General features: G+C 41.4%; 2 protein-coding genes across 3 annotated transcripts; one reads left to right on the top strand and one right to left on the bottom strand.

The window, feature by feature from the left end:
* The first annotated feature begins 5,840 nt into the window (after nucleotides 1–5,840).
* Nucleotides 5,841–8,719, top strand: LOC103281244 (zinc finger protein 135-like). Its single transcript, XM_062979238.1, has one exon. It carries the CDS (start codon nucleotides 6,217–6,219, stop codon nucleotides 7,570–7,572), a length of 1,356 nt encoding a protein of 451 aa, XP_062835308.1. The 5' UTR covers nucleotides 5,841–6,216; the 3' UTR covers nucleotides 7,573–8,719.
* A 2,893-nt stretch (nucleotides 8,720–11,612) lies between these two features.
* LOC100558378 (zinc finger protein 239) lies at nucleotides 11,613–25,232 on the bottom strand. Of its 2 annotated transcripts, none has more exons than XM_062979240.1 (2): nucleotides 25,105–25,232; nucleotides 11,613–17,082 (listed from the first exon to the last, which is right to left on the bottom strand). In XM_062979240.1, exon 2 carries the CDS (start codon nucleotides 16,851–16,853, stop codon nucleotides 15,675–15,677), a length of 1,179 nt encoding a protein of 392 aa, XP_062835310.1. In that variant the 5' UTR covers nucleotides 16,854–17,082; nucleotides 25,105–25,232; the 3' UTR covers nucleotides 11,613–15,674. The 2 variants fall into 2 exon arrangements, with proteins under 2 accessions (XP_062835310.1, XP_008120609.1); XM_008122402.3 differs by lacking the exon at nucleotides 25,105–25,232 and adding an exon at nucleotides 23,520–24,822.
* Between the last annotated feature and the right edge of the window lie 776 nt (nucleotides 25,233–26,008).

Below are 26,008 nucleotides of genomic sequence, written 5' to 3'. Positions count from 1 at the left end.
CAAGGATGGTAAAACATCAAAACATCTGGGCGTCCCCTGGGCAACGTTCTTGCAGATGGTCAGTTCTCTCCATAGACACCTCCTAGGTCATGTGGCCATAGGCAGGACTGTATGGAGCGCCGTTACCTTCCCGCCGGAGCGGTACCTATTGATCTACTTACATTGGCATGTTTTTGAACTGTTAGGTTGGCAGGAGCTAGAGCTAACAGCGGGCGCTCAAGCCGCTCCCGGGATTTGAACCTGGGACCTTTCGGTCTGCAAGTTCAGCAGCTCAGTGCTTTAACACACTTCACTCATAGGGGGAGATAAACATGAAACAAGAGCATACAATTCAAAACAACCACAAAATTTCAAAAACCAGTCACAAAATGCTCCATCAGCGGGGCCAGATCTAAGGACCAGGGCTTCAGAGTGGGCAAGGCCAAGCAGAAAGTGCTGGGCAAGTGCTGAGGGGGGTCCTAGTTAACAACCCTGGGGGGGGGGGGCTAGGACTCATCCTGCTCAAAACTCTGGAGGAACCACCAAGAGTTCAGATCCTTATGCAGAAAGAGGACAGTGATGGGGCTTGCCTGGTCTCCCTGGGGAGGGCATTCCAGAGTTGGGGAGCCACCACCCAGAAGGCCCTCTCCCTTGTCCCCACCAATCATGCTTGGGACTGGCAGATCTCAGAGCCCGTGTTGGTTCATCCCTGGCCAGACAGCCCCAAAGACTTGCAGCAACCCAACCGTTCACACTTGGTAATGGTGTCCTTGTTCCTCAACCCAACCCTCCGGAGCCCCCAGATGGAGTAGTGGACTAAGTGACTTGAAGGTTGGGTTTCTGACCTGAAGGCTGCCAGGTTCAAATCCCACCTGGGGAGAGTGTGGGTGAGCTCCCTCTTTCAGCTCCAGCTCCATGCGGGGACATAAGAGAAGCCTCCCTCCCACAAGGAGGGTTAAAACATCAAAACATCCGGGCAATGTCCCCTGGGCAACGTCCTTGCAGACGGCCAATTCTTTCACTCCAGAAGCAACTCAAGTTGCTCCTGACTCGGAAAAAAAAAATCCAACCCTCCAAGTTTTTAAGAGCCTGGATCTCCCAGTTCATTGCCCTTTGGATCCTCCATCTGGAGACTTTGTTTCTCATTTGTAGGAAGGCAGGCCCGGGGGGGGGGGGGGGCTGGAAAGGGGCAACAAGAGGGCTGGAAGGGGGTGGGTGGGGGGTATTATGGGATGCCGGGAGGAGGGCGGGGCTTGGAGGGGGCGGGGAGGGGAGGGAGGGGTCTCCTTGCAGGAGGGGCAAGGCTCCATCCGGACAAACACACACACACACACTCTCTCACACAATCCGCGGCGCTTTCGTGGGTCCGAATTCCTTTCGGTGCGGGAAAAGGAAGGAAGGAAGGAAGGAAGGAAGGAAGGAAGGAAGGAAGGAAGGAAAGAAGAAAGAAAGAAAGAAAGAAAGAAAGAAAGAAAGAAAGAAAGAAAGAAAGAAAGAAAGAAAGAAAGAAAGAAAGAAAGAAAGAAAGAAAGAAAGAAAGAAAGAAAGGGCGGCCTTAGGGAGGGAGGGGGGCGTGGGGCTTCGGGGGTGGGGAGGGGGCTTTCCATGCGGTTCCCGGAGGGGGGAGGGGGGAGGCACAAACACACACGTGCGGAAAGCCCAAGGCCGCCCCCCCCAGACACCTCGTCCCCCCCTTCCCTTCTCTCCTGGGTTCCCTTTGTTCCCCAGACTGCCTTTGCCTCCCCCTCCTTGAAGATAGAGATCCTTCCTTGCCCTGACCCCTCTTTCTCCTGAACCCCCCCCCCCCCCCGCCTCCCTCCCTCCCTCCTCCCTCCCTCCCTTCTCTGGAGTCTTGCATTCATTACATAGACCAGATATTCCTGTGCGGCCCCTTTCCCTCTGGTTCATACAATCCTAGAGTTGGAAGAGACCTCATGGGCCATCCAGTCCAACCTCATTCTGCCAAGAAGCAGGAAATCGCATTCAAAGCACCCCCGATAGATGGCCATCCAGCCTCTGCTTCAAAGCCTCCAAAGAAGGAGCCTCCACCACAGTCTGGGGGAGAGAGAGAGTTCCACTGCCGAACAGCCCTTCTCACAGGGAGGAAGTTCTTCCTGATGTTCAGGTGGAATCTCCTTTCCTGAAGTTTGAAGCCATTGTTCCCTTGCGTCCTAGTCTGCAGGGCAGCAGAAAACAAGCTCCCTCCCTCCTCCCTAGGACTTCCCTTCACGTATTTGTACATGGCTATCATGTCTCCTCTCAGCCTTCTCTTCTGCAGGCTAAACATGCCCAGCTCTTTAAGCCGCTCCTCATAGGGCTTGTTCTCCAAACCCTTAATCATTTTAGTCGCCCTCCTCTGGACGCTTTCCAGCTTGTCAACATCTCCCTTCAACTGTGGTGCCCAGAATTGGACACAGTGTGATTCCAGGTAAAGTGGTCTGACCAAGGCAGAATAGAATAGAGGGGAGCAGGACTTCCCTGGATCTAGACGCTATTCCCCTATTGATGCAGGCCAGAATCCCGTTGGCTTTTTTTGCCGCTGCGTCACATTGTTGGCTCATGTTCCCCTTCCTCCCCACGAGGACTCCAAGGTCTTTTTCGCACACACTGCTGTCAAGCCAGGCATCGTCCCCATTCTGTATCTTTGATTTCCATTTTTTCTGCCGAAGTGAAGTATCTTGCATTTGTCCCTGTTGAACTTCATTTTGTTAGTTTTGGCCAATCATCTCTCTAGTCTGTCAAGATCGTTTTGGATTCTGCTCCTGTCTTCTGGAGTGTTAGCTATCCCTCCCAGTTTTGTATCATCTGCAAACTTGATGATCGTGCCTTCTAACCCTTGGCTGCCTTTCCCCTCCCGGCTCCTCTGTTCCCCCTCCCTCCCCAAGTGGAGCCCTCTTCACCTTTTGGGAGAAAGAAGGCTTTGAGGGCAAAGGTCAAGTGATTCTGCCATCCCCCCCCCCCCCCACAGCCCTACTGTGTCCTTCCTCCTCCTTTTGCTTCCAATATAACCCAAAAAGCTCATTTCATTGTTTGACAGCTCAGGGACCTGTAGTAATGCTGTAAGGCAATTTATTTCAAAAAGGAGTTCTGGCACAGGAGGCAATGAGACAGAAGATCCAGTCTCATGAGAGTACAAAAGCGAAGTTTATTTTCTCCATAGCTATGAGAAGGCAGGACAGCCGTACACCCCAAAAAGGCATGTACAGTAGACCAGCTTGCTGTTGACCTATGCAGCTGAAAGACAGTTGCATCTGTCAAGTAGGAATTTAGGTACCGCTTATGCGGGGAGGCTAATTTAACTACAGTTGAGTCTCACTTTTCCAACATAAACGGGCCGGCAGAACGTTGGATAAGCGAATATGTTGGATAATAAGGAGAGATCAAGGAAAAGCCTATTAAACATCAAATTAGGTTATGATTTTACAAATTAATCACCAAAACATCATGTTAGACAACAAATTTGATAGAAAAAGTAGTTCAATATGCAGTAAGGTTATCTTCACTTCTTCACTTCAGTAAGGTTATGTTGTAATTACTGTATTTATGAATTTAGCACCAAAATATCATGATATATTGAAAACATTGACTACAAAAATGCATTGGATAATCCAGAACCTTGGATAAGCGAGTCTTGGATAAGTGAGACTCTACTGTATTTCAATAAGGAGTTCTGGCACAAGAGGCAATGAGACAGAAAATCCAGTCTCGTGAGAGTACAAAAGTAAAGTTTATTTTCACCATAGCTATGAGAAGGCGGAGCCTCCGGTGGCTCAGTGTGTTAAAGCGCTGAGCTGCTGAACTTGCAGACCGAAAGGTCCCAGGTTCAAATCCCGGGAGCAGAGTGAGCACCCGCTCTTAGCCGCAGCTTCTGCCAACCTCACAGTTCGAAAACATGCAAATGTGAGTAGATCAATAGGTACCACTTCTGCGGGAAGGTAACAGCACTCCATGAGTCATGCTAGCCGTTAAGCTCTAATCATCCTCTTTTATGAGGTAAATTCCCATTAAAATAGCAGAGTAAAGAATTGCAGCAGCGTGAGACTTACATGGGTGTGAGTTTCGGAAGGCCTCTGTGTATTCAGGAAGGCAAAAGGGATGCAAAGTTAGCTTTAAAGTTTAAAAGCATTTATTGAGGTAAAAAGAAATCCATTGAAGGATAGAAAAGGTTAGGACCTATCTAGCTAGTCTATCCTGTTCTAGTACACATAGGCGGATTAAAATAACAAAGCTCTATAGATAACTACATCTTGGCTATTAGAGGACAGAGGTGCGTCCTCTCTGGAACAAAGCAGGAAGCTGGAATGGCGGTCAGCCTTGTGGGTCGCTTCTTCTCTAGGGCCATAAACATTCCAAAGGACCAAATTGGGGAAATTACGTCAAAGCCCTAGGAGAGATTACGTTTCTAGGAACATCAAAGGCTGGGCTGACCTAAATAGGATGGGAAGCAGGAAACAATGGTGAAGCCTATCTAGGCATGCTTTGGAAACGGGGAAAGGATTCCCTCAATCTAACTCTTATCATCTATCTGACTACATTTAGACTTGAGTAGTCCAGGATGAATCCCAACACCTTGGAGGTGTCTATGGGCAACGCTGGCTCTTCAGCTTAGAAATGGAGATCAGCACCAACCTCCAGAGTCGGACACGATTGGACTTAACGTCAGGGGAAACCTTTATGTTTACCTATGAGAAGGCGGGACAGTCGTACACCCAAAAAGGATTGTACTTGCAAATGGCTGCCGTGCAGCGTGGCGTAGTAAACAAAGAATATATATCTTGGCTTATCTAAACTTGACCAATTACTGAGGGTCTTCTTCACCACCCCACCTCTTTGGCACAAAAGTGGTGTCTGTGATCTCACTTGTTTACTCGAACTAGCTTCTGTCCTTGGAACTTTCTGGAGAAAGATACCAGCTCAAGAGAAAGGGAGGGGCACAGGTCCTTTGTTACTTTGACTCATATTTATTTATTGCATCATTTCTACCCCGCCCTTCTCACCCATCAGGGGACTCAGGGCGGCTTACAGTATAAAGACATACATAAAAACAAAATACGTCACAATTAAAAATCCATTTAAATAAAAATTACATTAAAATTAAGAACCTACATTAAAAACCTACATAGTTATGCATATAAATATACATTCATGGCGCGGTTCAAGTCCAAAAGGGGTCTTTCATTGAGTCCTACAGTTGTCATATCACATTTCTGCTGCTACTCTTGCTCAAAAGCCTCATACAAAGAGCTTATTGTCTATATAAAAGCTAATATGATATAAGCAGAGGCAAAGCTATACAGTAGAGTCTCACTTATCCAACATTCGCTTATCTAACGTTCTGGATTATCCAACGCATTTTTGTAGTCAATGTTTTCAGTACATCATGATATTTTGGTGCTAAATTCGTAAATATAGTAATTACTATGTAGCATTACTGCGTATTGAACTACTTTTTCTGTCAAATTTGTTGTATAACATGATGTTTTGGTGTTTAATTTGTAAAATCATAACCTAATTTGGTGTTTAATAGGCTTCTCCTTAAACTCTCCTTATTATCCAACATATTCGCTTATCCAACGTTCTGCCGGCCCGTTTATGTTGGATAAGTGAGACTCTACTGTATATGCAAAAGTCTACTAATTTCTGGCCCATGGTCCTTTCAGTGCAACCTTGCCTTATCAAAATGCATAGAAACTATGAAGCAGAGGCACAAGGGAGGTTGTGTTGTTGTGCAATGAAGCTCAATGGGGAAAGCTTAAGCTCAGGTCACTTGGAAGGACAAACACTTGAAATGTTCATTGTTTGGTTTTGGATTTTATGAATGGACCCATTAGAAAATGCATATGGATATGGGTGGGCTGCAAGTCCCATAAGTCTCTATCATTTCCCCCACACCTTTGTTGGTTTCTGTGTCCACCCTTAAGAAGATCCTTCATTTCTGCGTTTCTTGCTATTCCCATTTTCAACATGATCCATGAAGGGAAAAGGGGAAAAGGGTTTCTGGCTTTCATCTCTTTTTCTTTTATTTCTTCTTTCTTCACCAGGAAAAGGAGCATTCTATGGAGCCACACTTGTCATGGAGAGAAATAATTCAACATCTAGTGGCTATTGAAGAATTTGGAATTCCAAAGTGCAGTAAGTCAGACATATAGGAAGAAGAAATGCTGCGAAGGTGCTGATCTGGATGAACTCTTCAGCTCACTCAAAGTTCAGGAAAGTGTCTGTCTTGCAAGTACCAACATGGAGAAAAAAACAAATTCATGTACTGAATGTGGAAAGAATTTTAAGCAGCAGAAACTTCATGAAAGAACTCACACTGGTGAAAAACCCTACACATGTTTGGAATGTGGGAAGAGCTTTGCTCAGAGTGGAAATTTACTTACGCATCAGAGAACTCACACTGGTGAGAAACCCTATAGTTGCCTGGAATGTGGAAAGAGCTTCTCGCAGAGTGGGTATCTACGTTCACATCAAAGAACTCACACTGGGGAGAAACCCTATGAATGTCCGGAGTGTGGAAGGAAATTCACTCAGAGTGTACATTTACGGACACATCAAAGGATTCACACTGGGGAGAAACCCTATACATGTCTGGAATGTGGAGGCAGCTTTGTTGGCATTGGAGACCTACGTAAGCATGAAAGAACTCACACTGGGGAGAAACCCTATAAATGTCAAGAGTGTGGAAAGAATTTTGTGCATAGTGGAGCTCTACATTCACACCAAAGAACTCACACTGGTGAGAAACCCTATAAATGCCTGGAGTGTGGAAAGAGTTTTATTCAGAGTGGGAATCTACGTTCACATCAGAGAACTCACACTGGGGAGAAACCCTATAAATGCCTGGAGTGTGGAAAGAGTTTTATTCAGAGTGGGAATCTACGTTCACATCAGAGAACTCACACTGGGGAGAAACCCTTTAAATGCTTGGAGTGTGGAAAGAGCTTCACTCGCAGTGGAGATCTACATTCACATCAAAGAAGTCACACTGGGGAGAAACCCTATATATGTCTGGAATGTGGGAAGAGCTTCACTTTCATTGGAGATCTACATAAGCATAAAAGAACTCATACTGGGGAGAAACCTTATGAATGCCAGGAGTGTGGACAGAGCTTTGTGCATAATGGAGCTCTACATTCACACCAAAGAACTCACACTGGGGAGAAACCCTATAAATGTCTGGAGTGTGGAAAGACCTTTGCGCAGAGTGGTAATCTATGTAAACATCAAAGAACTCACACTGGGGAGAAACCCTATAAATGCCTGGAGTGTGGAAAGAGCTTTGCGCAGATTGGAAATTTATATAAACATCAAAGAACTCACCCTGGGGAGAAACCCTTTAAATGCTTCGAGTGTGGAAAGAGCTTCACTCGCAGTGGAGATCTACATTCACATGAAAGAGCACATACTGGGGAGAAACCCTATGCATTTCTGGAGTGTGGAAAGAGTTTCACTCAGAGTGGAACTTTACATATACATCAAAATATTAACACCGGGGAGAAACTCTTTAAATGTCATGAGTGTGGAAAGAGCTTCACTGACACTGGAGAACTATGTAAGCATGAAAGAACTCACGCTGGGGAGAAAACCCTATAAATGCCGGGAGTGTGGAAAGAATTTTGTGAAAAGTGGAAAACTACATTTACATCAAAGAACTCACATTGGGGAGAAACCCTATAAATGCCAGGAGTGTGGAAATAATTTTACTCAGAGTGGAAATCTACGTTCACATCAGAGAACTCACGCTGGGAAGAAACTATAAATGTATAGAAAGTGGGAAGAGCTTCCTTGAAAGTGGAGATCTACATAAACATAATAGAACCCATGTTGGGAATAAACTCTATTTTGGCAATTGCCAAGTTATGTTCTGTAGGTTTGTTTTTAAGTTGAATTTTAAGTGTAACTCTGTCCACTGTTATGTTATGCTATGCTATGTAGATAGATATGTTTTGCACAACATACTGAAGGATTAACACTAATTTGGTTTTAGTTTTGCTGTCTGTGTCCCTATTCAGAAGATTTCATAGAATCATAAAATAGTAGAGTTGGAAGAGACCTCATGGGCCATCCAGTCCAACCCCCTGCCAAGAAGCAGGAAATCGCCTCACTTTCCCGGTGATAATTGGATTTTGAAAAAATTGGCTTGTTGTGGAAACAAGGACTGGGGATAAAACTCCAGTGGAGACCCCTTTTCTTTATGATAACTCTTTCAGAGTTAATTTGTCTTCTTAGGGGTAGAAGTTGCTCTCACTTCTTGTTGTCCCAACCCTGTTCTTAACTATGAGTCAATTGTAAGTTGGGTGTAACTGTACATGTGTGGGCTGTGGAAAGAGCTTTGCTGAGAGTCATCTACATGCATCAGAGGCCCAAGGAACAGAGGCTTTAGGCAGTTGATCACAGCATCGGGAGACCAGCAAGAGACAGCCAGCAGTTGAGAATTCATAACTGCTTCTAACGATCAGAGGATTCCTTGCTTGGACCTCACAGGTCTTCTCTGGGTCGTTAGTGACCCTCTCTTTCCCGATGGCTCCAATGGATTCCCAAGGCTTAGCGAGTCCATGCAGATATTCACTGTCTTCCCTTTTGACAGCATAAGCGCTGAAAAGAGTGCAATCTGCTTGGCCTTCTGAGGGGATGGGTCTCCTTCAGTTGGGTCTCCTCATGCCTCTGGCCAGAGTAGTCCCTAAGTGTGTGTGGCTGCTCAAGAATCCTTGAAGTCAGTCCATGCCAACAGTAATGAACTGCAATGAGCATTTTTCTAAGACCAAGACAGAGACGTGTGTATGGGAGGGAGGAATGGTGGGAAGCAGAGTATTACAGTTAGGGACAACAAAGAAGAAAGGGAGGGACATGTGTTTTGCTCCGTTGGGAGATTGTGGCAAAATGGTCTTTCTTCTTACCTCCCTGTTTAATAATAAAAATTAAAGGAAATATTCCAAGATAGATAGAAATAATAATAATACAGTAGTCCCACTTATCCAAGCTAAACTGGCTGGCAGAAGCTTGGATAAGCGAATATCTTGGATAATAAGGAAAGATTAAGGAAAAGCCTATTGAACATCAAATTAGGTTATGATTTTACAAATTAAGCACCAAAACTTCATGTTATACAACAAATTTGACAGAAAAAGTAGTTCAATACGCAGTAATGTTATGTTGTAATAACTGTATTTATGAATTTAGCACCAAAATATCACGATATATTGAAAACATTGACTACAAAAATGGCTTGGATTATCCAGAGGCTTGGATAAGTGAGGCTTGGATAAGTGAGACTCTGCTGTAATAATAATAATAATAATAATAATAATAATAATAATAATAATAATAATAATAAATCTCAGCTGGCATTTGGAAACAATAGACATTGACAAAATCACGATCTGCCTACTGCAAAAGGCCACCCAACTGGGATCTGCGCGCATCATCCGAAAATACATCACACAGTCCTGGACACTTGGGAAGTGTTCGACTTGTGATTTTGTGAAATGAAATCCAGCATATCTATCTTGTTTGCTGTGTGATACAATAAATAATAATAATAATAATAATAATAATAATAATAATAATAATAATAATAATAATAAATGATTCATTGGAACTTATGCCTCAAGTACCACCTCCCAGCAGGAAAGAACTGGTGGGATCACAAACCTGCAGAAGTCTTGGGAAATGAGCACGCAAAGATACTGTGGGACTTCCGAATCCAGACTGACAAAGTTCTGGAACACAACACACCAGACATCACAGTTGTGGAAAAGAACAAGGTTTGGATCATTGATGTTGCCGTCCCAGGTGACAGTCGCATTGAAGAAAAACAACAGGAAAAACTCAGCCGCTATCAGGACCTCAAGATTGAACTTCAAAGACTCTGGCAGAAACCAGTGCAGGTGGTCCCGGTGGTGATGGGCACATTGGGTGCCGTGCCAAAAGATCTCAGCCAGCATTTGGAAACAATAGACATTGACAAAATCACGATCTGCCAACTGCAAAAGGCCACCCTTCTGGGATCTGCACGCATCATCTGAAAATACATCACACAGTCCTAGACACTTGGGAAGTTTCCACTTGTGATTTTGTGATACGAAATCCAGCATGTCTATCTTGTTTGCTGTGTCATACAATAATAATAATAATAATAATAATAATAATAATAATAATAATAATAATAAAACTTTATTTATACCCCGCCACCATCTCCCCATGGGGACTTGGGGTGGCTCACATGGCCCGACCAGCATAATTTACAAAAACAACAGCATAAATCCATTGCACAATATACAAAAAATAAAACACAGTAAGATAATAAAAGGGGCCCCTGGTGGCACAGTGTGTTAAAGCGCTGAGCTGCTGAACTTGTGGACCAAAAGGTCGCAGGTTCAAATCCCGGGAGCGAAATGAGCGTCCGCTGTTAGCCCCAGCTCCTGCCAACCTAGCAGTTCGAAATCATGCCAACGTGAGTAGATCAATAGGTACCGCTCCTACTTTGGATTCTATTTTGATTCCTGCATTTTCTTATTGCATTTTTAATTCACCTTTTGCTACCTTTTTATCAATAAACTGTTTTTACTAAGTCTGTCTCTGTGGCGTGTGTTGAGAGCAAGGTGGGGTGCACCAGTACCTGCTTATTGTTACGCAGCTTGAAACGAAAGGAAAACGAAAGCAAGCATGGTGACCGTGCAGCTTTCTCTTTCGTGTTGCCTTTTGTTTGGTCCTAAAATTGCATCTTTCGTTTTGTGCATCTGGATGGACGATACTAAACGAATAGACGAATGAAACAGATGAAACAAATACAGTAGAGTCTCACTTATCCAAGCCTCGTTTATCCAAGCTTCTGGATTATCCAAGCCATTTTTGTAGTCAATGTTTTCAATATACAGTAGAGTCTCACTTATCCAACATAAACGGGCCGGCAGAACGTTGGATAAGCGAATATGTTGGATAATAAGGAGAGATTAAGGAGAAGCCTATTAAACATCAAATTAGGTTATGATTTTACAAATTAAGCACCAAAACATCAGGTTATACAACAAATTTGACAGAAAAAGTAGTTCAATATGCAGTAATGCTACGTAGTAATTACCGTATTTACGAATTTAGCACCAAAATATCACGATGTATTGAAAACATTGACTACAAAAATGCGTTGGATAATCCAGAATGTTGGATAAGCGAATGTTGGATAAGTGAGACTCTACTGTATCATGATATTTTGGTGCTAAATTCGTAAATACAGTAATTACAACATAACATTACTGCGTATTGAACTACTTTTGCTGTCAAATTTTGTTGTATAACATATTGTTTTGGTACTTAATTTGAAAAATCATAACCTAATTTAATGTTTAATAGGCTTTTCCTTAATCCCTCCTTATTATCCAAGATATTCGCTTATCCAAGCTTCTGCCGGCCCGTTTAGCTTGGATAAGTGAGACTCTACTGTACTGCACATCTCTAATTTTCATATCATGCTACATCAATGATAAATTGGACCATGTTGAAACTCCCATTGCACTATCATTTGTTTTATCTTCATTTTTCAATCTTAACTCCAAAGCATGTAGTGTTTTAGCCGATGGGGAATCTGCTTGTCACATTCATTTGAGCATAGCTGAAAGAAAGAGACCGAGAGCAGATTTCCATTTTCAGCCCTTTTTACTATTTGCAAAATAGTGTGACAGTGTCAGCTCGTGCTGAATAAAGGACCTGTCACAACACCCAGCTGTGTTTCACTTGTAATTACAGTATTGTTACAGACATGCGCAGAAAGTTTAGCTAACAATGATTTGCTGACTAGATCAATTTTACAGTCATGTGCAGAAGTTACTAAAAAATGGAAATGTATTGATTATTGCAATCTTTAGACATGTAGACTTGTACATGTGTACAGCTGTCTTCACTTATATTAATCAAGTAAATATCCATGACATTTGACATTTCGTGCAGTTACATCTTCCTTTTATTAATACTAGCTTGGGTACCCAGCAATGCCCGGGTTATTTGAAAGGGGCATTGTTTGTTTTTGGATGTGAGGTAATATCAGTTTGATCATATGTTACGCCATCTCTTAGGAAAAAACCTCAGTCTTTGCTTTTGTTTTTTATGAATGCCCCCATTAGAAAATGTATAAGGATGTGGGTGAACTACAGTTCCCAAAAATCTTGGGTCAACCCTCCCAAAACTCCCCCAGTATTCACAGTTGGCCATGCTGGGTCTGTGTGCCAAATTTAGTCCAGATCCATCATCTGCTAGGTTCAGTGTTCTCTGCATATGGGTCAACTATAACTTTCTGGTGCAGAGGTCAATCACCCGCAAAGCCTGACAGTATTTACAGTTGGCCATGTTGGGTCTATGTGCCAAGTTTGGTCCAGATCTGTCATTGGTGGGGTTCAGAGGGCTCATGGAATACAAGTGAACTATAACTCCCAGAGATAAAGACCAATAACCCTCAAAGTCCACCAATATTCCCATGTTGAAGTTGTGTGCCAAGTTTGGTCCAGATTTGTCACCAGATGGGTTCAGTGTTCTCTGAATACAGGTGAACTATAACTCCTGGATGTCAAGATCAATCACCCCCAAACCCCACCAGTATGCAAATTTGGCCATGTTGGGTCTGTGTGCCAAGTTAGTTCCAGGTCCATCATTGGTGGACTTCAGAGGGCTCTTAGATCCCAGTCCCTACAACTCCTAGAAACCATGGTGAATTCTCCCCAAACTTCTCTCTCTAGTATGTTCAGTTGCTGATCAATTCCTTTGTTTGCTGTGTGCTATAGAAAAGGGTTAAAGGAGAGTTAGTGGGCGGGATCATGCAAATGAAGACAGAAAGGGGCACTGGGATGTGCTCGCTGTAACCTACAATGTCCTGGGAGACAATTACTTGGTGGCTCCTCAGCACTGAGAACTAGAGCCTGTTTGTGGAGGCCGGAGGCTGTCTGTGAGAGCGGACACCCGTGCCACTTACATACATACATACAGATTTTCACTTTTATTATGAGTATAGATTGATTAAATCAAGTAAACATCATGTAACCACCATCTAGCAAGCCAAATCTCATAGCCATTAATCATTCAATTAGATAGGCAACTTTCTTAAGGGTTTATCAATAACATTTCTCCAAGAGGCAGATACATGTACCAGGGTTATTTTTAAGAGGGGTTTACACACTCAAGCAAAATATGAAAATAATACAATACAATATAATATGAAAATAAGAATGACACAGAAAATGACAGCTAGAGTATGAGAAAGCAGCAAGTGGTTGCTCTGTATTCTTTTTAGGTGTTTTCCCCGTGTATGAGCTAAGTTGTCCAAGTTATTTGCACAACCTAACCTTGTGGGTTTGTGTCCGGGTCAGTTACCTTAAACAAAAGCCAAACTATGCAAGGTGAAAGATTAACAGAAAAATTGTATGACAATTTTCAGAGGAAGAGTCAATCCTCCCACTAAAAATTAAAAATTGTCCCTTCTCTCTACACATTTAAAAAGCTGCTAAAAATACACTTATGGGCTACAGCAAGGAGAAAGACGAATACATCATGACACATAACATCGTCTAGATATATTAAAGCCAGTCTAGATACTGGAACGGATCTCAATCTGTTAGTTGTTGGCAACCATTTTACTCCCTTATAAGGTTGTCGTTGTTATAAATTCCTATTTTGTCTTAAATTTATACTACATAATTTGTGTTTTTTTAGGGCTATCAAGTTTTATTTTTGATAATTTTGATTTGGTAGTACAGTAGAGTCTCACTTATCCAACATAAACGGGCCGGCAGAACGTTGGATAAGCGAATATGTTGGATAATAAGGAGAGATTAAGAAAAAGCATATTAAACATCAAAATAGGTTATGATTTTACAAATTAAGCACCAAAGGATCATGTTATACAACAAATTTGACAGCAAAAGTAGTTCATTACACATTAATGCTGTGTAGTAATTACTGTATTTACGAATTTAGCACCAAAATATCACAATGCATTGAAAACATTGACTACAAAAATGTGTTGGATAATCCAGAACATTGGATAAGTGAGACTCTACTGTAGTTTTAGTAATGGCGTGCTGCTTTGATATAATTTGTCAATATGTTTCTTTGCCAGCAATGAATGTTTGCCTTTTGTACTGGAAACAGCCCCGAGTCCCTTCAGGGAGATAGGGCAGTCTACAAATAAAGATTATTATAATTATTATAATTATTATTGCGGTTGGTGGTTCATGGGTGATTCATGGGGAGGCGGTGGGACTAGGGAAATAATATTTGTATTCTGATGGTTGAATTTCAAAGTTTGTATGTCCCCCCTCCCCTCACATATCACAATAATGTGTGTGTGTGTGTGTATCTGTATCTATATCTCTATCTATCTATCTCCCCCATTTAGAACCACCTGCTGACATCTATCCAACTGGCATTTAAAGTAGAACTCCATGCAAGTTTTACTGTTTTAGTTTTTGTCAGTGGCATTAAAGTTGTGAGATTTCTTTACTATCTGTATCCTCGCTAGAAAGATTTAATCTCACTTCCTGTCCCTCAGCCAACAAGAAGTGAGAGGAAATCTACCCCTAGAAAGCAAAAATCACTCTTGGAGGAGTTATTGTGGGAAAAGCCTTGGAGATAGATGCAATCCAAATTTTTCAAAATTCAATTGTGACAGGGATAAAAAGTGAGGAGAAAACTTAATTGGGACACAGACAGCAAAACAAATGTCACAGGAGTGCCTCTACTATCCAAAACTAAACAAACATTGGCTGGAACTACACTTCAAAAATGTACCACTGGCCTATATACAAATTAAGTTTAAGAATAAACCTACACAACCTATCTTGTTTGTTACCCAAGGACAGCCTGTATATGGTTTCTCCTCAGTTTGAGTTCTTTGATATGAATGTAGATGTGGAATCTGAGAGAAGCTCTTTCCACACTCCAGGCATGTACAGGCAGTTCCTGAGTTACAAACATCCAACTCACATATTACTCATAGTGAGATAACAGGAAGTGAGAGAAATGTATGCCTAGGAAAAAAAATGTTGGTAAAATGGATTAGTATAATGTGAAATTGTGCTAGGAGTTTAAAGCTGTGTGTGTAATCCAGAGGTGAAGAGGTTAAATGCATAGAGGGGAAATGAAATTGCTAGAGTGTAACTTTGGGAAGTTTGTGCCTTCTAGCCAGTTGTTTTGTTTAGAGATAACAATGGAATGTTCATTCCTGCAGTGCGCTCTGATGTAGACGGACAGAGTCTGGCAAATTTCTGGTCTGCTATGTATATAGTTGTAAATAACAATAAAGTTTGAGCTGCTTTGATAAGCTGAACTGAAAGGAGTCGTAGAGCATATTTTATTCCATGCGTTCTGAGCAGGCAGCCAGGTTGTTGGAGAGGAATTGAGACCGGGAAGGTGATTAGTCTCAATCCACCAGCTGATTCACTAACGGGGGTCTCCACTGAAGTTTTATCCCCAATCCTTGTTTTCACAACAAGCCATTTTTTTTTCAAAATCCAATTCTCACAGACACAGAACGTGAGGCGAAATATTCTGAACAGGGGCAGAGAGAGCAAAACTAACATCAAAGCTTTAAAAATATATACATCTGGATGAAGTTACACTTTAAAATATATACCTGCTCCAACTTACAAACAAATTCAACTTAAGAACAAACCTACAGAACCTATCTTGTTCATAACTTGGGGATTGTCTGTTTAGAGTTTCTCCTCAGTGTGGATTCTATGGTGTTTACGTAGATCTCCATTCTGTGAGAAACACTTTCCACACTCCAGGCATTTATAGGGTTTCTCCCCAGTGTGGGTTCTATGATGTCTGCGTAGACCGTAACTCTGTGAGAAACTCTTTCCACATTTGAGGCATTTATAGGGTTTCTCTCCAGTGTGGATTCTATGATGTTTGCGTAGACTTCCACAATGTGAGAAACTCTTTCCACACTCCAGGCATTTATAGGGTTTCTCCCCAGTGTGGGTTTTATGATGTAAATGTAGTTGTGAACTCCATGCGAAGCTCTTTCCACACTCTAGGCAAGTAAAGGGTTTCTCCCCAGTGTGAGTTCTTCGATGTCTATGTAGAGTTATACTGTGAGTGAAGCTCTTTCCACACTCCAGACATGTATAGGGTTTCTCCCCAGTGTGAGTTCTTTGATGTAAATGGAGGTGTCCATTGTCTGCAAAACTCTTTCCACACTCCTGGCATCTGTAGGGTTTCTCCCCAGTGTGAGTTCTTTGATGCAACTGGAGATGTCCACTGTATGAAAAGCTCTTACCACAATCCTTGCATTCATAGGGTTTCTCCCCAGTGTGAGTTCTTTGATGTGAACGTAGGTTTCCATTCTCAACAAAGCTCTTTCCACACTCCAGACATTTAAAGGGCTTTTCTCCAGTGTGAATTCTTTGATGTGAATGGAGATGTCCACTGTGCGCAAAGCTCTTTCCACACTCCTGGCATTTATAGGGTTTCTCCCCAGTGTGGGTTCTATAATGCTTATGTAGACTTCCATTGTAAGTGAATCTCTTTCCACAATTCAAGCATTCATAGGGTTTCTCCCCAGGTGTGTGTAGATTCGCATTGTGAGTGAAGCTCTTTCCACACTCGAGATATTGATCGGGTTTCTCTCCAGCATGTGTTCTATGATGATTATGTAGACTTCTACTGTCAGCAAAGCTCTTTCCACTCTCCAGGCATTTAAAGGGTTTCTCCCCAGTGTGAACTCTTTGATGTGTATGTAAATTCGCACTGTGAGTGAAGCTCTTCCCACATTCCTGGCATTTATAGGGTTTCTCACCAGTGTGAGTTCTTTCATGTAACTGCAGAGATCTCTGCTGACTAAAGCTTTTTCCACATTCAGTACATTTATATGCTTTCTTCTCCATTTTGGTAGTGATATTTACTTTAAAATGCAACAGACACTTCACTCTTTCCACCCCTTTCTGAATTGTGAGTGAGGCGAAGAGTTCAGCAAGATCAGAACCTTCAGGGCATTGCTTCTTCCTATAGAACTGGTTTCCTTACTGCAGTTTGAATTCCAAATTCTTCGATATCCTCTCGATGTTGGATTGTTTCTCATCATGACAAATGTGGCTCCATAGAATGTTCCTTTCCCTGGTGAAGAAAGAAGAAACAAAATATTAGGGTTGAAAGCGAGGAACCAAAACTTTTCCCTTCATGGGTGATGTTGAAAATGTGAATGCCAAGAAATGCAGATATAAAAGGGTTCAAGGGCACACACAGAAGTCAACAAAGGATTTGGATATCTTAATTAAGGAAAAGGGAAATTACGAACTTAAAACACAGGAAAAGCTAAATCAAGAATTTAAAAACATAGGGTGGTTTCAATATGCACAGATTAAAGACCATTACAATAAAGACAAGAAAATAGGATTTGAAGACAAAGAAACCTTTTGGGACAAAATAACACAATCAGAATCTAAAATTATAACCAAAGTGTACAAGAAACTACTAGAGTGGGCAACAGAACAGGACTTTATCAAAGAATGTATGGTCAAATGGGCAAAAAAATATAGGGAAGCCAATCAGAATAGAGGAGTGGGAAAAATGTTGGAATCAGAGACTAAAATATATATACTCGTCACATCTTAAAGAAAATTGGATCAAAACTTTCCACAGATGGTACTTAACACCCCAAAAACTATCCAAAATCTATAAAAAAAAAAACCTCCAACAAATGTTGGAAATGCAGGGAACATGAAGGCACCTACTATCATTGCTGGTGGACCTGTGAAAGAGCCAAAAAGTTTTGGAAAGAGATGCAACAAAGAATACAAAAAAAAAATTTGTCAATTAAGATTAGCCTAGACCCCAAAGTCTTTCTTTTAGGGATGCTAGACTTACAAGACAGGAACAAAGAAATTTTGTTTAATTATTTAACGACGTCGGCAAGAATAACTTACGCAAAAGAATGGAGGACGAAATACAGACCTGATATAAATTCTTGGTTTAATAAAATTTTGGAAATTATGAATATGGATAAATTAACATACTTATTATCAAACACTCAGGGCAAACCAAAAAAACCAAACAGATTGGGAATTGATAAAAAACTATTTAAAAATGAGAAATATAAAGTTATAATATACTAGCTGTGCCCGGCCACGCGTTGCTGTGGCAAAGTGGTGGTGGTATTGGTTAAAAATTGTTGTGTAATTTTTATTTGACGTTATTTGCAATTTTTTATTAATTTTATTGTAAGTTATATTTTTATTTATTATATTTTATTATTTTCTTCTCTATTATTTTTAGTTATTTTCTGTTATTATAGTATTTTATTGTATTAATTTTTAGTGTTTTTTATTATTTTTTATTGGGTTGCTAGGAGACCAAGTTGGAGGAGCTTAGCCTTCTAACTGGCAGCAATTGGATAAAAGCAATTATTCCTCTCTCTCTAATTATGACTTTATTTTTCTTTTCTTTTTGTTGTATCAACCTAGAGGCGTGGATGATGGGTTGTGTTGTCAAATTTCGAGGTTGGGGGGTCTGTAATTTTGTTGTTTTGTGGGTCGCCGTGATGCCATCACTCTTTTATATATATAGAAAGAAATATCAGATATGTACCGTGTTTCCCCGAAAATAAGACAGTGTCTTATATTATTTTTTACTCCCAAAGATGCGCTAGGTCTTATTTTCAGGGGATGTCTTATTTTTCCATTAAAAAGAATTCATATTCAAATGAATATTGATTCTATGCTGTACAGTAGTTGTCATCACAAACCAATATAACTAAACCAGACAAACTGTGACTCCTGTCAAGAATTTCTTGTTACTACCATTATTTCCATATACAACTGGTATGTAAGCCGCCCCGAGTCCCTCTGGGGAGATGGAGGCGGGGTATAAAAATAAAATTATATTATTATTATTATTATTATTATTATTATTATTATTATTATTATTATTATTATGTACATTTAGCAATCCTGCATGCTATGGTGTTTTGTTTGGCAGGCGCCGAGCATGCTTCCAAACAAAAATTTGCTAGGTCTTACTTTCGGGGGAGGCCTTATATTTAGCAATTCAGCAAAACTTCTACTAGGTCTTATTTTTTGGGGATGTCTTATTTTCAGGGAAACAGGGTAAGAAGGGCAATAGAATTGTCTCAGAACAAAGAATGGAGAACAGATGCAGAAACAAGATAGGAGATATAAGGGTATCGATGGTACCAAGGGAAGAATTTAAGGAACACCACATAATAGATGGAAGTCGATTTTAATAAATGTGTGTTTTGGTCATGTAACTAGGTAAAATTGTCTGTTTGATTAGATTCATGTTTTGTTTTTTTTTTGTTTTTTTTTTCAGTAGTACAGATTGTTTTTTTTTTATCCTGGGTTTGTTTGTTTTGCTTTTTGTATTTGTTGTTTTTGTTATTATGTGTTCGGTCACTCTCACTGTAAAATCTTCGTCATCACATTGTAAACCACACCGTGATAAATGTTTGCAATAAAAATTTATATTAAAAAAAGGATTTGGGTTTCTGTGCTGCTAAAATGAAGCCTTCCTGGTGAGGAAAAGGAACAAGGGAGAATGCAGGATGCAATAATCACCTTTGTTTTTATAGCAACTTAAAAAAACTGTTTCTATGGTAGAAGGAACCTCGGGGCTTAATGATTTGTGTCTAACCCCCCCCCCCCCCTCCAACATCTGAGAACCTTGGTGTGGTGGGTAGGTCTTACCGAGGCTCCAGCAAGCTGGTTCGCATCTGCCAGCCCAAAGCACGGACAACAAACACTAAACAAGCAGCTTTTTGCAAGATCCCTTTTGAAAATATTAATGCAACAGGCTTTATCTCTTTTTGGAGGAACACTGTATTTCTTCTCCTAGTGAATTTCTGTTTTTACTACTGTAGTGAATGAGAATACAAATAGTGGATACCTTGAGTAAAGTATTCATTGCAATATATACTACTAGTAAACGTAAGAGATTCCATAGGGACAGGGCTATGATCTACCACTGTTTCTGGCCAAATCCAGTTTAGATTGATGTTAAATACGACACCATAATCCCCTTCTTTTGCAGCTTGTATAACAAGTGCCACTAAAAGTTGTTTATATAGAAAATAATATTACATTACCAACAGTACTTACATACTATATACCAGGGGTCCCCAAACTAAGGGCCGGGGGCCGAATGCGGCCCTCAAAGGTCATTTACCTGCCCCCCACCCTCAGTTTTATAATACATTTTAATATCAATTTTAATAATATAATATATTGAATATACATATAATATTGATAAAAATATTATAATGTTATACAATATAATACTAATAATAATACCATATAATAATATTAATTATATGTTATATATTACACTAGCTGTGCCCGGCCACGCGTTGCTGTGGCAAAGTGGTGGTGGTATTGGTTAAAAATTGTTGTGTAATTTTTATTTGACGTTATTTGTATTTTTTAAATTAATTTTATTGTAAGTTATCTTTTTATTTATTATATTTTATTATTGTATTGTATTAATTTTTAGTGTCTTAAATTATTTTTAGTTTTTTTAATTATTTTTTAATGGGTTGCTAGGAGACCAAGTGGGAGGAGCTTAGCCTTCTAACTGGCAGCAATTGGATAAAAGCAATTATTCCTCTCTCTCTAATTAGGACTTTATTTTTCTTTTCTTTTTGTTGTATCAACCTAGAGGCGTGGATGATGGGTTGTGTTGTCAAATTTCGAGGTTGGGGGGCCTGTAGTTTTGTTGTTTTGTGGGTCGCCGTGATGCCATCACTCTTTTATATATATAAATATAGTATTACAATATAGTGGTATTGTTCAATATAGTAATGTATAATGCTAACTAGCTATGCCCGGCCACGAGTTGCTGTGGCTTATGGGAATCTTAGGAGTTTATTTTTCTTTTCTTTTTGTTGTATCAACCTAGAGGCGTGGATGAGGGGTTGTGCTGTCCATTTTCGAGGTTGTGGGGTGTTTAGTTTTGTTGTTTTGTTGGTCGCCGAGATTCCATCACTCTTTTATATATATATATATATATATTGTGCTATGCTAATAATATAATATATTGTATGCACATACAGCTGCTCTGAGTCCCCTTCGGGGTAAGAAGGGTGGGATATAAATGTAGTAAATAAATGTAGTAAGTAAAAATTAATTAATTTTAGACTTAGGCTCACCCAAATTCTGAAATGACTTGAAGGTACACAACAACAACAAACAACAATCCTAATTAACTTGACTATCTTATTGGCCAGTAGCAGGCCAATACTTTCCATTGAAATCCTGATAGGTTTATGTTGGTTAAGATTGTTTTCATTTTTAAATATTGTATTGTTCTTTCATTGTTGTTAGTTGTTTTGCACTACAAATAAGACATGTGCAGTGTGCATAGGAATTTGTTCGTATTTTTTTTAAAATGATAATTTGGCCCCCCAACAGTCTGAAGGATTGTAGACCGGCCCTTTGCTTTAAAAGTTTGAGGACCCCTGCTATATACCATACTTTCCTTTTTTACGTTTCACTGTAGATTAGACACCTGCGTTTTGAGTTACTACTGTCAGCTCTTGGGGATTTTCCTGCCTCTTCGGTAGGTGATTCTGTTGAAGCTCTGGCAGACCTCTGGAATAGGGAGGTGGCCAGGACAGCCGACACTATCACCCCCAAATGTCTCTTCACAAAACAGAGCCAAATCCCTGGAAGCAAGTGAATCCGAGACTAGAGCAGCATTGGTGCAGACCTCACAGCAAATCCAACCGAGCACAGTCTAGAGCAGGGGTCCTCAAACTTTTGAAGCAGAGGGCCGGTCCACAATCCTTCAGACTGTGGAGGGGCCGAATTATCATTTGGAAAAAAATACAAATTCCTATGCATACTGCACATATCTTATTTGTAGTGAAACAACAACAACGAAAGAACAATACAATATTTAAAAATGAAAACAATTGTATCTATCAGGATTTCAATGGAAAGTTTGGGCCTGCTACTGGCCAATGAAATAGTCAAGTTAATTAGGATTGTTGTTGTTGTGTGACTTCAAGTCATTTCAGACTTTGGCCGAGCCTAAGTCTAAAATTAATTATTTATTTACTGCATTTATTTACTACATTTATATCCCACCCTTCTCACCCCAAAGTGAACTCAGAGCAGCTGTATGTACATACAATATATTATATTATTAGCACAGCACAATATTAGCATTATATAATTCTATATTGAATTATACCACTATACTATATATGTTATGTAATATATAACATATAATTAATATTATTATATGGTATTATTATTAGTATTACATTGTATAACATAATATTATTATCAATATTATATGTATATACAATATATTATATTATTAAAACTAATACAAAAAGATATTATAAAACTGAGGGCAGGGGCCAGGTAAATGACCTTGGAGGGCCCCCGGGCCTTAGTTTGGGGACCCCTGGTCTAGAGCTCATTTAAAAGCCTCTTCCATGGCAATGAAGGCAACAGAAAACTCGTTTATTGCTGCCAACATTGCATCCGCAAAGAACCGCTTAAAAGAGCTGTTTCGAGTGGTCGGAGGACTTTTAAACTCGACTTTTACATCCCTGACCAATCGGCAGCTCATTGTGAGGAATTTGCTAGGTCCTTTGCAGATGAAGTTACTCGGATCCGTTCCGATATTGGTGCCAGTATTAAAGCAGTCTCCCTGGAAGTAGCTGAAACATCTGTTTGTCAAGGTTCTATGGATTCCTTTCAATGGATTCAGCCTGAGGACGTGGACAAGATCTTGGGATACTTGTTCTCTGGACCCTTGCCCATCTTGGCTAATTAAATCAGCAAGGGGAAACTGGGTGGGTGAAGATGCTGGTGAAAGTCTCCCTGACCCAAGGCATAATGCCAATCAGTTTCAAGGAGGCAGTAGTAATACTTCTTATTTATTTATTTCATTTATATACCGCCTTTCTCAACCCCTGGGGGGGAATCAAAGCGGTTCAGAACAAAGTAAATGGCAAAATTCGATGCCTCAAAAAAATATAAAATACATCACACAACTAAAATAGCGTATAACAATAGATTAAAACCAGTAAACTATAAAACATTGGACATAAACAAACATAAAACATTCAACACTGAACCAATCCCAAAGTTAATCTTGACTACTTTCATCTCACTCCCCAAATGCTGGTTTGAAAAGTCACGTTTTAAATAGTTTTCTAAAAACTACCGATCTGATCTTGCTGGAGAGGGAGTTCCACAGCTGAAGGGCCACCACCGAGAAGGCCCCGTCTCTCGTCCCCACCAGTCACGCCGGCAAGGGTGGTGGGATTGAGAGCAGGACCTGCTCAGCCTAAGTCCCTTTGGGGAGATAGGGCATTTTACAATTAAAGTATAATAATAATAATAATAATAGATAATTGATGTTGTGCAAGGAAGCTGATGAAACCATTGACCATATCCTCAGCTGCTGTAAGAAAATCGCACAGACAGACTACAAACAGAGGCACAACTATGTGGCCCAAATGATTCACTGGAACTTATGCCTCAAGTACCACCTCCCAGCAGCAAAGAACTGGTGGGATCACAAACCTGCAGAAGTCTTGGAAAATGAGGACGCAAAGATACTGTGGGACTTCCGGATCAAGACTGACAAAGTTCTGGAACACAACACACCAGACATCACAGTTGTGGAGAAGAAAAAGGTTTGGATCATTGATGTTGCCATCCCAGGTGACAGTCGCATTGACGAAAAACAACAGGAAAAACTCAGCCGCTATCAGGACCTCAAGATTGAACTGCAAAGACTCTGGCAGAAACCAGTGCAGGTGGTCCCGGTGGTGATGGGCACACTGGGTGCCGTGCCAAAAGATCTCAGCCGGCATTTGGAAACAATGGACATTGACAAAATTACGATCTGCCAACTGCAAAAGGCCACCCGACTGGGATCTGCACGCATCATCCGAAAATACATCACACAGTCCTAGACACTTGAGATGTGTTTGATTTGTGATTTTGTGATATGAAATCCAGCATGTCTATCTTGTTTGCTGTGTCGTAATATAATGATAGTAACAAGTGTTTGACTTGTGATTTTGTGAAATGAAATCCAGCATGTCTATCTTGTTTGCTGTGTCGTAATATAATGATAGTAACAAGTGTTCAACTTGTGATTTTGTGAAATGAAATCCAGCATGTCTATCTTGTTTGCTGTGTCGTAATATAATGATAGTAACAAGTGTTTGACTTGTGATTTTGTGAAATGAAATCCAGCATGTCTATCTTGTTTGCTGTGTCGTAATATAATGATAGTAACAAGTGTTTGACTTGTGATTTTGTGAAATGAAATCCAGCATGTCTATCTTGTTTGCTGTGTCGTAATATAATGATAGTAACAAGTGTTTGACTTGTGATTTTGTGAAATGAAATCCAGCATGTCTATCTTGTTTGCTGTGTCGTAATATAATGATAGTAACAAGTGTTTGACTTGTGATTTTGTGAAATGAAATCCAGCATGTCTATCTTGTTTGCTGTGTCGTAATATAATGATAGTAACAAGTGTTCAACTTGTGATTTTGTGAAATGAAATCCAGCATGTCTATCTTGTTTGCTGTGTCATAATAATAAAATAATAATCTCCCTTCAGTGGTGGTGCCCAGAATGGGGCCCAGTGTGGTTCCAGGGGAAGTGGTCTGGCCAAGGCAGGACAGAACAGAGGGGCAGCAGGACTTCTCTGGATCTAGGCACTGGATTCCTATTGAGGCAAGCCAGAATCCCTTTGGCCTTTTTTACCCGTCAGGGGCGCCTGAGGCCCTTCTTCGGGCCGTTCCACCGGTCTTCGCTTCGGATGTTGGAAGGCCCTTCCCCGCCTTCGGCCTTCGCCCTCCGCCCTGGAAGGGGCCTGAGAGGGGGGCAGGGAGGGGGGAAGGAGGAGGGTGGGGGGCACGGGGGTGGCGGCGGAGGGGCTGGAAGGAAGGAAGCCTGCCAGCAAGGAGAGCGAAGGTGAAGGAGGCAGGCCGGGAAACAAAGGGAATCAAGGGGAGCAGGAGGGGAGGGTGGTGGTCGCTACCACTGGGATTTTCGGGGAGGGGGTGGAGTTGTGTGTCTCTTCTTTCCTCCTGCGACGCCCCCACCCCGAGGCCCCCTCCCTCCCTCTTTCTCGAAGGCCACTCCTTACCTCTTTCCTTCCTTCCTTCCTTTTGCCGCTCTTTGCTTCCAAAAGCCACTCGGCCCCACTAACGCGCTGCGGCTTGTGTGTGTGTGTGTGTGTGTGTTTGTCCGGATGCAGTGCTGGCTCCCTCCCACCCAGAGGCCCCTCCCCTTCCCCCTCCCTCCCTCAGCCCCGCCTTCCTCCCCCCCCCCCATCCCTGTTGATACTTGAAGTTGCTACAGACTTTTCCTAAGTGATAAGAAGTATCCGAACCTTTGAAACAAGAGGGAAGCGGCTGCACTGCGTTAGAGAGGCGGCTTAATAAGCCTAAAAAAGGTAAAGGTTTTCCCTGACCTTAAGTCCAGTCATGTCTGACTCTGGGGGTTGGTGCTCATCTCCATTTCTAAGCCGAAGAGCCGGCGTTGTCCGTAGACACCTCCAAGGCCATGTGGCCATAGGCATGACTGCATGCAGCGCCCTTATCTTCCCACCGGAGTGGTACCTATTGCTCTACTCACACTCTGGGGGTTGGTGCTCATCTCCATTTCTAAGCCGAAGAGCCGGCGTTGTCCATAGACACCTCCAAGGTCATGTGGCCACAGGCATGACTGCATGGAGCACTGTTACCTTCGCACCAGAGCAGTACCTATTGCTCTACTCACACTCTGGGGGTTGGTGCTCATCTCCATTTCTAAGCCGAAGAGCCGGCGTTGTCCGTAGACACCTCCAAGGCCATGTGGCCATAGGCATGACTGCATGCAGCGCCCTTATCTTCCCACCGGAGTGGTACCTATTGCTCTACTCACACTCTGGGGGTTGGTGCTCATCTCCATTTCTAAGCCGAAGAGCCGGCGTTGTCCGTAGACACCTCCAAGGTCATGTGGCCACTGGCATGACTGCATGGAGCGCCGTTACCTTCCCACCGGAGCAG

Source organism: Anolis carolinensis, chromosome 4 (assembly GCF_035594765.1).
Source record: "Anolis carolinensis isolate JA03-04 chromosome 4, rAnoCar3.1.pri, whole genome shotgun sequence".
In the NCBI taxonomy this organism is placed as follows: domain Eukaryota; kingdom Metazoa; phylum Chordata; class Lepidosauria; order Squamata; family Dactyloidae; genus Anolis; species Anolis carolinensis.
This window is presented reverse-complemented; position numbering and strand designations above follow the sequence as displayed.

Excerpts from the sequence above, each read along its gene's own strand:
- LOC103281244 (XM_062979238.1), top strand. The coding sequence starts at position 6,217 with ATGGAGAAAAAAACAAATTCATGTACTGAATGTGGAAAGAATTTTAAG.
- LOC100558378 (XM_062979240.1), bottom strand. The coding sequence starts at position 16,853 with ATGGAGAAGAAAGCATATAAATGTACTGAATGTGGAAAAAGCTTTAGT.